The 12059-nt window shown below is 40.3% G+C and overlaps 1 protein-coding gene across 1 annotated transcript; it reads right to left on the minus strand.

Moving 5' to 3' along the window:
• Positions 1–3147: 3147 nt before the first annotated feature.
• LOC148121549 (olfactory receptor 52H1-like) lies at positions 3148–4083 on the minus strand. Its single transcript, XM_087908713.1, has one exon. It carries the CDS (start codon positions 4081–4083, stop codon positions 3148–3150), a length of 936 nt encoding a protein of 311 aa, XP_087764839.1.
• Between the last annotated feature and the right edge of the window lie 7976 nt (positions 4084–12059).

Here is a 12059-nt window from a genome sequence, read left to right on the forward strand (position 1 = left end):
ACAGGAAGAAAGGGCAACAGCAAACACCCCAAGAGAAAAATACGGTAACCTTCAAGGAAGATTCTTCTACTGTGGTCGAGGACTGCAGACTCACACTTGAGAATGAGACACAGAAGGCTTCTGTGTCACCTCTCTCCTTCACCCTACATCACCCCGCCCCATGAAAACAGCAGGAAACCATTGAAAAGAACTCTTAAAAACTGTGTTAGGGATGCTGAAGTGTAGCTCTTCACAGCTAATAGCTTCTAGTAAGAAGTAAGGTTGAGGAAGGACTCAATTTTCTTTAAGGGGCTGGTCACTGGGAGTTTGATGATGCCCTAGCCAGTTTATCAGCAACATAAATTGAACTTGGTAACTTCTTTCTCTTCTTTTTTCTTCTTCTTTTGTTTTGAGCACGGTCACAAAGGTAAGGGGTGGACCTGGGAGGACTAGAAAGAGAATGTGATCAGGGACATTTTGTGAAGTTTCCAAATAGTCAACAAAAATACTATATTAAAACTTTAAAAACTGTGTCTTTGAGAAGAGCAGGAAATATTTCCAAAAGAGGTCACTGCTGTTTACCCCATTGGATATGAGTGTCTGTGGGGTGGAAGAAAAGCAGGATCAACATGAGGAAGCTCATCCTTGAAGAAAAAGCTTAGGCAGAAATTCCATTGGCTCCACTTCCCAAGTCAGTTTCTGCAGGATGTTTGTAAACCCCAGATTTGGTGATGTTACCTCCTGCTGTTGTTTGTCTTTTTCTTTGGAAGCCTTGCTGAAAGAACACTCTATCTGAAACTCTAGCTGACTGGTTCAGGAGGGCTTCCTCAGTGAATTTCTACTGGAGGTTCTAAGCATTTGATTTGACGATGTTATGTTATCTGTGTGTCTACCTATCATTTGACTTTTTGCTTTGGCTGTTATATGCTTAATAAACTCATTCAAAGTGCAAAGCATGATTAGCAGAGATCAGTGTCCATGCTACACAGAACACCATGTTAAATCCTGTTTCATACAAAATAACAGCCCACAGAGTGTGCTAACACAGAAGCAGAACATCTAGAGAGGCTTGCTCCAAGAGCCATGGAAGTGCAGATGAACTTAAGATAAATTAAACAGGAATCCATGCAAGTAAGACACAAGGCTTGGAGTTAGAACATGAGGAAGAACATGTGTATGATCCTAGAACATGAGGAAGAACGTGTGTGTGTGTGTGTGTGTGTGTAATCCTAGTACATGTGGAAGAATGTGTGTGTGTGTATCCTAGTACATGAGGAAGAACGTGTGTGTGATCCTAACACATGAATAACATGAGGAAGAACGTGTGTGTGTGTGTGTGATCCTAGGACATGAGGAAGAATGTGTGTGTGATCCTAGGTCATTGAGGAAGAACGTGTGTGTGTAATCCTAGTACATGAGGAAGAACGTGTGTGTGATCCTAGGACATGAGGAAGAACGTGTGTGTGTAATCCTAGTACATGAGGAAGAACGTGTGTGTGATCCTAGGACATGAGGAAGAACGTGTGTGTGATCATAGGACACGAGGAAGAACATGTGTGTGTGATCCTAGGACATGAGGAAGAAAATGTGTGTGTGATCCTAGGACATGAGGAAGAACATGTGTGTGTGATCCTAGGAATTGAGGAAGAATGTGTGTGTATGATCCTAGGATGTGGAACCATAGAGTTCAGCAGAGTGAAAAGTGACACACACTGTGAGTTGTAACATGTGACACACACTGTGAGTTGTAAAATGTGACACACACTATGAGTTGGCACATGTGACACACACTGTGAGTTGTCACATGTGAAACACACTGTGAGTTGTAACATGTGACACACATTTTAAGTTGTAACATGTGACACACACTGTGAGTTGTCACATGTGACACACACTGTGAGCTGTCACATGTGACACACACTGTGAGTTGTAAAATGCTTGCTCTGCTCTTTGTGGATGGAGCCAATTATGGGAGAAGGTAGCAGCGTCTTCCAGAAAGACTGAAATACTTGGGAGAGACAGATAATAGGTTGGAGCAAAGTCGAGCTTGATGCCAGAACAAGGGTGAAAATGTAACACCACACACACACACACACACACACACACACACACACACACACATGCACAATAACACCTCCATTGGAATGACTTATAAGCAATTAAAACTCAAATGTTCAATTCAAATGCTGGGTTATTTTTGCTACATGGCAACATACAGGAACAGAATACATGCAAGCAGTTTCTCCTTTAACATCCTTGCTCTTGGTAGTGCCATTTATAAAGGAAACCACAGGAGATGCACGTTATATAAAGGGAGGGTCTGGAGTTCTGATTGCTTAAAAAAGGAGTACTTACATAAAATCTGGTTCTCATTCTCTAAATCAAATTTAAAGAAATTAATTTCGAGGGGTTAATAATCTGTGTGTATGTGAATTTACAAGATTATTTTATATATTGTTCAGAGTTCAGAATTATAGAAACCCTATTATACATACTATGTCTATTAATATACACTACAATCTATATAACCCTTTAGTCTCATCTCTATACTAAACTAACTGCCATTACTCATTCAAATTATTTTAATTAAATATAGTACTACTAAAAAGCACAATAAGTCACAAAAATTGATTTTTCTTCAAACAAGCAATTAATAAAATTAGAAATGAAAGAGGAACAACTCTACTTAATATAATAAGGGCAGGGAAAATGGAATTAAAGTGAGATGCCTATCTTTTATTCATTTTTTAAATAAGTAAAAAAAAACCATGAAGAACAATGTAAGCAAAAATTTTATTTATTAGACCAGAAAGGATTAAAATTGTTAAGTAATTGACAAGGAAAAGCACAGTATACTGCCCTCGTTCAGAAGCTGTGAAACTCAAGGGTGATAGGAAATGCAAGTCCTTAAATTATCTATCAGTAATAAATGCAAACCTCAGTTGTGATGTGGCTCAGTTAACTCAGAGATCATCAACTCCATCCACCAAAGTGTATGAGTTAAAGCAAAAGAGGCCTTGATTTTTCCACAGAGCTGGTAGGTCTCTTTCCTCTCCTCTTCACCTGTTCTTTGTACATGGATAGAATGATCAATCACATTTCAAATAAATAGGAGATAAAATTTTCACCAGACCAATGTTGCCATCTTTAGTTTTCAGAGCCCACTCATTATGCCTTCCCTAAAGAAAGGAGAAGGAATTTGTCTTTGATCTTCTTGGTCTTCACTCCATAAACAACTGGATTTAGAGCAGGAGGGATGGACACATAGAGATTAGCAAATAAGATGAGAACATTTCTAGGGACACTGTGTCCAAAACGGTGAGCAAGGATGGAGAAGAAGGCCGGTGTGTAGAACATGAGGATGACACAGACATGGGACCCGCATGTGCTCAGGGCCTTTTGGCGGGCACCCTGGGAGGAGAGCAGGAAAACTGCCCTGAGGATGAAGATGTAGGATACAGCTATCAGGATGACATCGGAGACGACAATCATGAGGGGAACAGAAAACCCGTACCAGATGTTGATAGAGATGTCTGCAGTGGAAAGCCTGGCAATGCCTATATGCTCACAATATGTGTGAGGGATAACACGTGTCTTGCAAAATGGCAACCGCTTCAGCAGGAAAACAACTGGAAAAATGACTACGAAGCTCCTCACAATGATGCTCACCATGATCTTGACAATGACCTGACGAGTCAGGATGGTGTTGTACCTCAAGGGCAAGCAGATAGCCACGTAGCGATCAAATGCCATGGCTAACAGGATAGCCGAGTCTATTACAAAGCTGAAGTGCAGAAAAAACATCTGAGTGAGACAAGCAGAGAAGGTAATCTCTTGGGAGCCAAACCAGAGGTTCCCCAGCAGTTTGGGTACTGTGGCAGTGGACAAGATGAGGTCTGTGCTGGCCAGCATGGACAGGAGTATAAACATGGGCTCATGGAGGCTCTGCTCCACGGCAATCAGGTAGAGGAGGATGCAGTTGCCTACAATGGCCACAGCATAGATGACACAGAAGGGAATCCCGATCCAGATGTGGAACTTTTCCAACCCGGGTATCCCAACAAGGATGAAGGAAGGTGGGTTGAAACAGCTTAGGTTGTTCATGGCCTCTGTGGGACCTGCTGCCTGAGGAGAGAGATTCTTTCAGAATCATTTATGAAAGGGAGCAGTCCCACTCCAGTGCAGAATGCTGGAGCCAGATAAGCATTCCTCAAGGAAGCACTTCCTATTTCCAAGATGAAGAAATGCCTGTAGACTAAGTACCCATTGCCCATTCTATTTGCCAATGGCTTCACTTCATTTGGAATGTATACATATCAATTAGTAAACATTATAAAAAGGTCACTATGTGAGTCAGAAATTGCTTCTAATTAAATTAAAGTCCTTAAAATGGGCCAATTCAAAAGGAGGAAATGCACATCTGATGGGGGAAAATAGAATGGAATGAGAAAAAAGGGAAAAAATAAAAATACATGCATTAAAAATATGATACTGGGAGTGGAGAAATGGCTCGGAGGTGACAAAGGAGTACCACTCTCCAGAGCAGTACTGAAAATTCTGTGCTCACTCCCTTGTATCACAGAGCACAATAACCTGTATTTCCAGTTTCAGGGCACCTGCACTCGTGTCTACATAGCACTTAACACACGCGCACACGCGCGCGCGCACACACACACACACTAACACACACAGAATTTACAATAAATCTTAAGTTTCTTTTTTAATGCTGTACTGATGGAGATGCGCTGTGAAGAAAGAAGACAACTGTCTTCTACAGGGTGGATCCTGTGCTTCACACAAGACATCTGTAAAACACACTGATGGGTTCGCGTGCTCAAGGAGGAAGCTCGTGATAGAAGAACGGATGACCGTAACTGAAGAAAGCAGATGCAGAGAAACACAGCGGAGCACTGGACTGAGCACCCAAAGTCTATTCAAAGAGAGGCAGAAGTGAGAATACAAGCAATGAGGCCATGATGGGAAACAGTTTGCATGGCCTGAGAGCGAGGGAACCAGCATAGGACAAGCTAGGTCCTCTGAATGGAGATGACAGTTGTATGGCTGGGGCAGACTGTGGGGCCACAGGCAGAGAGATTAGGATTTATTCCTACTGCTTCTTCTGGCTTTTTGGAACCCATTCTCTCTGGAGGAATACCTTGCTCAGCCTAGTATAGGGGAGAAGGCCTTGGTCCTGCCTCAAAGTAATGTGCTACACTTTATTGACTCCCCATGGAGTGCCTTACCTTCTCTCTGAGGAGTGGATGGGGTGTGGGATGGGAGCTGACAGCCCAAGGTGGAGGCAGCAGGAGGAGGAAAGGGAGTGAGACATGGATTTGTCATGTAAAATGAGAAAAGATAGTTTTTTATTGATTTTTATTGAGCTCTACATTTTTCTCTGCTCCCCTCCTTGCCTCTCCCCTCTCCCCTTCAACCCTCCCTGAAAGTCTCCATGCTCCCAATTTACTCAGGAGATCTTGTCTTTTTCTACTTCCCATGAAGATTAGATCTATGTAAGTCTTTCTTAGTGTCCTCATTGTTGTTTAAGTTCTCTGGGATTGTGATTTGTAGGCTGTCTTTCTTTGCTTTATGTTTAAAAACCACCTATGAGTGAATACATGTGATAACTGTCTTTCTGGGTCTGGGTTACCTCACTCAAAATAATGTTTTGAATTTTGCAGGAAAATGGATGGAGCTAGAAAAGATAGTTTTTTAAATAAATTTTAAAAAAGATTGAATGAAAGAGCAGGTTCTCATGCTGGGTGCTGTGGGAGCTTCCACTTCAGTGACCGAAATGTGGTTGGATTTAGTTTATTGGTTTTCAGGATGCAAATACAAGAGTGTGCATCTTTCAGAAGACACACGGGAAGAGAGGAGCACTATTAACTATAGGAGACAGTCATGAACGCAAAGGATGCTTTTGGAAAAGTCTTAAAATTTAGGACCTGAGGGCCTATTGCAAATCTTAAGTGATCTCACCTCTCCATGGTTATCACTTCCACTGCCGGTGGGGTGGAATTCTCCATAATCAAAAATCCGACAGAGGAGTTTATCCAGGCAAAGTGTCTGCTGAGCCTCATCTCCTAGGGCAAAAGTAAAGAATGACAGAGGAGTTCTGCCTCAGAGTTTTCCTTTCTGGTCTGCTGGTCTACCTGTGAGAAATTAGCTTTGCACTAAACAGAGTGCATACTTAGGAAAATGCCCTGTGAATTCTAACTCAGTTTCTGTGATCTGTTTTAGACAGTTTCTCTTTCAGGTAGAAGTGAATGATAATCGGGCCATCCATACCAGGAAGTCCCTCATTGTCAAGCATCTACAGTCTCTGAGTCATACAAGGGCAAATGTCAGAGAAAGCTGGCACTTATCCAAGACCTAAGCAATTAGGCAGAGTCAAGTTTCAAAGCCATTCAAAGGGCAGGGAAGTGACTTGGCAGAAATTCATAACAGGTCTACACTAAGACCTGGTGAGGATCTGTAGTTTTCTACCCAGGTAAAGGAAACCTAGGGCCTCCTAGGCCTTCTGACGTGTCTTCTAGGTCCCCAGTCAGTGCTTCACGTAAGTGAGCTACCCTTTCACAGTTTGTCATTGGCACTTGCCTTGAGCATTGAGGTGACCACATTGAGACCACCTGAAGAAATGCAGGTAGCCATTGACAGACACAGGCCATGTGAATGAGTTTTCTAAGTCCCAGTCCCCAGCCTAGTGCAGAATAAACTGCGAAGAGCACAGAACTTTTTTGAATAATGTGCAACAGCAGACACTCCAGAATGTTCTCCCTTAATTGATGGCCACGTGATCTCCTTTAACTGATAAACAAGTAAACTCTGGAAGCCCCACAAAGTCAAAACAACTCAGTAATTTAGGAAATTTAAGTGCAGCCTATCAGAGCATAGATTTGCTGTTTCTTCCACCCCAGTCACAAGGAAGAGAGAAGGGGAATACATCAAAGAGGGAGAGAAACCACAACTCATCACTGAGACTGTGAACGGTCAAAGCATCAGTACCAAGGGATCTTGGTTTAGTCAGAACGTATTGTAAACTCAATTCTCTCACCAAAAGATCTCTGCTGAAATATTGGAAGTTTTTCTGAGTACAGTAGCTGTTCTAACTTGAAATCAGTAGCTTCCTATTAAGTGCCCAGTGCCTTATCATAGAGTAAATTGGTGTGGGGCCAGGGAGATGGCTCAGCAGGTAACTGCTCTCGCTGCCAAGTCTATTGATCTGCCTTAAATCCCTAGAACCCACACAATGATGGAAGAGACTTACTCTCACAAGTTGTCTTTTGACCTCCAAATGTGCACCATGGCACAAATGCATATATATACATGTGTGTATGTGTATGTGTGTGAGCACATTTGCATGTGTGCAAACACAGGCAAACGTACATGTATATGTACATACACCACAAATAAATAAATGTGACTTTAAAATTTTTTAGAGAGAATCACTGGTCTCAGAAAGGTCTCTTCTCCCACAGACAGGTCTTAAGAGCAGAGTCTCTCAGACACTGAGAGAACTAGAAGCCATGTTGTGTGGGATCCTTCCTCACTATGTCACTGCAGTTGTTAACTCACCAGAGTGGAGTCTCTTTTCAGGTCACAGCAGTGATGGAAAGAACTCAGAAGAAAGTGAGCACACTTTCAGAAGGGAAAGACGTGAGCAAGAGGAAAACGAAGATATTTGTCCTCTCAAATTCCCAGGAGGTCACTGGCGTGGAGTGATCCCTCCATTCCCATTTTCACACAAGGGACAGGACTTGTGTCATTTCCCTTGAGGAGGAGCGTGTCTTGTGTGTTTTAATAGCCTTTAGACATTGTGTCCCTGGGAGCTTCATCTAGAGACAAATTATGCAGTCGGTTGAGGCAGAAATCTTAGATGTCTCAGAGTGTTCCTGTAGCTTTAGTGCCCTTTGGTCAGTTCATATAAACTTGTACTAATTCCATGTAAATAACATTACTGTGTTCTAGATTCTTGATTTTGAAGAATAAATTCTACAATTCAGTCTCCAAATTTTTCTTTGCCCTTTCTATCACGTTTCACTGACAGTTTCTTCCTTTTCAAATACACACAAATACGTATATTGATCACATAGAATCAATATACTAATATGGAAATATTTGGTTACTTTATAGTACAGATTTTTTATATTATAAATATTAAAAATGTATTTCTTCATCAGTGGGATTCACTAATTTTCCCAATAATCGATTATAATCCCCATACTTACTTAAAAATAAAAACACCCTTTATTGTATGAAGATTATATAAATATTCTATAGTCACTATTTTTTGAAAAATAAAAAGAACTCACTGTCCTCGATTGGTGACTCAGTGGTTAAGAGCATTGGATGCTCTTTCAGAGGACTTGAGTTCAATTCCCAGCACCCACATGGGGACTCACAAGCACCTAAACCCCAGTTCAGCGAGTTCCGATGTCTTCTTTTGGTCTCTGTCAGCACACACATACCTTCAGGCTAAACACGTACATGTAAAATAAAAATAAAAAAGCCTATAAGATAAAAATAAATAAATAAATAAACTATAGACTACCCCATGGTATAAAATAACAGAAATGCACTATGTGCCTTTGCTAATTCTAAAGTATAGACCTGTAGCATAAAGGGGAAAATGTCGTAAAAGCTGGGCTTCTTTTGGGAAACTTTAAAAGAAAATTCTCTTGCTTTTTCAAAGTCAGAAACACTACTTCTCTCCCTTCTTGACAGGTAATTTTTAAATTTTCTTCATAACTTCACAGGTATAATGGCGACTATATCACTCTTGTCCCTCCCTCTCCCCTTCGACTCCTCCAATGTCCCCTCTTACTTCTAAGATCATGATCTCTTCATTGCTGTTATGTGTCCCTGTCCACGTGGGCGTATCACCTGGTGTTGCCATTACACCAGTCTTGTTCTGAAAACAGTATTGTTGAAATTTCATGGATGTATTTTCTCTGTCCTGTCTAAGAAGCACTATTTAGCGAAGGCATACTGGAGCTGGGGCTCTTTATAAGTTGCTTCTGACTTTATATCATGATCAAATTGTCCTTTGACTCTCTTCTTCTGCCTTTCGCTCCTTTAACAAACCTTGTGATTGCAAGAAATTTAGAAAAAATAAGAGAGTCACCCTATTTGGCGCATATTGCATTCATTTTATATGAACTTTATTTGAAGTTCAGACCTTTAAAAGTGATAGATGAAGGAAAATTAGAAATTTTTCTTTATATATGTATGTGATTAAGGATGTATGTGCAAAATCTATAAAGTCTCATTTCAATAATATAAATTAGCTAAGACATCCTAGTGAAAAAATGAGAAACATCTTGAACAACATTTCATGAAATAAATATATAAAATAGTCAGTTTGTACATGTCAAAAGTCCTTACTATTACAAATTCAATCAGAATGAATAAAAGCCACAATAAATAAAATAAATGAATAAATAAGAGCTATACACCCCTCGAAGATGCAATACTGCAATGACTTAAAATTCTAATCTTACGGAGAATGTGGTGACAGGAAATACGACAGACTGGGAAGCGGAAAGTATGTCAGACTGCAGGAAGAGGTGAAATGTGGAGCAATGTTGTCTTCAGAGTACGACGTGGCCACGGCACTCATGAACTCTTTGTTCCGTTCTGTTCTGTTTTATGTTCCAGCCTTCATGAATTTTTAGCATACTAGGTGACTACCTACACCAGATCTGAGACTGTCAACATTCAATCATAGAGGTGGGAGGAGTTCCCAAAGCCCCACCAATCCTGAGGATTTATAGACAGTGAACTGTTGGTTACCAGGGAAGTGAGATGCTTTCTCCAGTGCTGAGGCTCCTAATGAGGCTCCTGTAAGAAACCCTACTTACCTCTAACCTGTGAGAATGGAAGCAGACTAGGTGTGAAGAAAAAGGAAATCAACAGGAATCAGGCAGGTATAAGGAAGGGAAATTGGGATGGTGTACATAATCAAAATACATTATACACACATGTGGAAAACATCATGATGCAAAATATAATTGTATTCAATTAATACATCATATCAGAAATGGATGAATGGAGGTGGAGCTTTCTGTTCCTTCTGACCTGACAATCTCTTTACAAATTACCACACAGAGGCTTATGTTAACTATAAATGCTTTGCTGATGGCTCAGGCTTATTACTAACTAGTTCTTATGTCTAAAGTAACCCATTTCTATTACTTTATGTATCACCATGTGGCCCATGGTTTACCGGACTTTCACATCTTGCTTTTTGAACTGCTCAGAGCATCTGCCTGAACCTGCCACTTTTCTGAGTCCTCAATATGATTGAACCACTTAATCTTATCTTGCCTTGCCATAGGCCAAAACTGCTTTATTCTAAACAAATAAGAACAGACATGCACAGCATGCAGAAGGACCATCCCATGGCACAAAGGAATTCAACCTTCAGGCAAATTCACAAGAAAAGCAACAGCATCTACAAGAAGACTTGAACATATATGTCCATAACACATTTTTACTGTATTAGGTATAACACATATTTACTGTATTAGGTTTCTAAATGACTACCCAAATGGATCTCATATTTTGTTGTTTCTCAACACTCTTCCTTCATTATCACCCTCTTCCCTCCACTTCCCTGTTTCATCCTACCATTCCTTTCACACTTGTCCAATCATAACTGTCTATTCTAGTTCCCCTACCTAGGGAGATCATCCCTCCCACCTAGTCCCCACACTGTACATAATCTCTTTGGTTCTACAGATTGCAGCTTCCTTATCATTGGCTTAACAGCTAACATCTGCATATAAATGAATACATACCATATTTGTCTTTCTAGGTCTTGATGAGTTTTTGTTCCTTGCTTTTTGTTTGTTTTGAGGATTTTTGCTTTTGTTTTGTTTTTTTTTGTTGCCATTGCTGTTGTTTAGTCCTAGCCGTTTACCAGCCAGTTTCATGATTTCATTGCTTCTAACAGTTAGCATTGTGTAAATATACCACATTTTCTTTATCCATTCATCCACTGGTGGATGTGGAAGTTGATTCCAATTTCTGGTCATAGTGAATACAGCAGCGATAAATATGGTTGCACAAGTGTCTCTGTGGTAGGATGCAGCATCTTTGCATATATGCCCAAGAGTAATGTAGCTGGATCTTGAGGCAAACCAATTTCTGTCTTCTGGAAGAACTGCCCCACTGACTTTTACAATGGCTGTAAAAGACTGCAATCCTACCACCAATGAATGACTATTTCCTTTACTCCACATCCTCATCAGCATGAGCTGTCATTCGTTGTATTGATCTTGGCCATTTTGATGGGCATATGATGAAATCTCAAAGTTTAGATTTGTGTTTCCTGATAGTTAAGAATGTTAAACTTTGGGCTGGAGAGATGGCTCAGAGGTTAAGAGCATTGCCTGCTCTTCCAAAGGTCCTGAGTTCAATTCCCTGCAACCAAATGGTAGCTCACAGCCATCTGTAATGGGGTCTGGTGCCCTCTTCTGTAATGCAGGCATACACATAGACATAATATTGTATACATAATACATAAATAAATAAATATTTAAAAAAGAATGTTAAACTTTTCAAGTGTTTCTCAATCATTTAACTTTCCTCCGTTGAGTGCTACTGAGAACTGTAATCTAATTTTTAGTTAGGTTATTTTGTTGATGTTCAGGGTTTTTTAGGTTTTTTTGTTTAGATATTTTGGATATTAGTCTTCTATCATATTGTAGCTGATAAACATCTCCCATTCTGTAGGCTGTTGCTCTGTCCCAATGACAGTGTTGTAGGATTTTTTCCACTGTAAGAACCAAATATTTAAAATATTGGTTGCATTTTTTTATGCTAACTTTTCCAGAAATGACTAAAACATTGTAAAAAGCGAGTGTGGAAATGAGTGGGATCAAATTTGTAAAGACACAGGAGAACAATCAAAGAAGTTAGATTACAAAACAAATTAGGAGGATCATGCTGTGTAGCCCTGTTGGTTTCATTCCAGAGATTCCTGGTGGGTTCAACAAACACAAACCAATCAATTGTATGTAGTTTGTCGAGGTTTATGATAGGGTTAAGCTTCTGATGATTCAGAAGGATCGCTCTAGCAG

Source organism: Myodes glareolus, chromosome 7, assembly GCF_982192425.1.
Source record: "Myodes glareolus chromosome 7, mMyoGla1.1, whole genome shotgun sequence".
NCBI lineage: Eukaryota > Metazoa > Chordata > Mammalia > Rodentia > Cricetidae > Myodes > Myodes glareolus.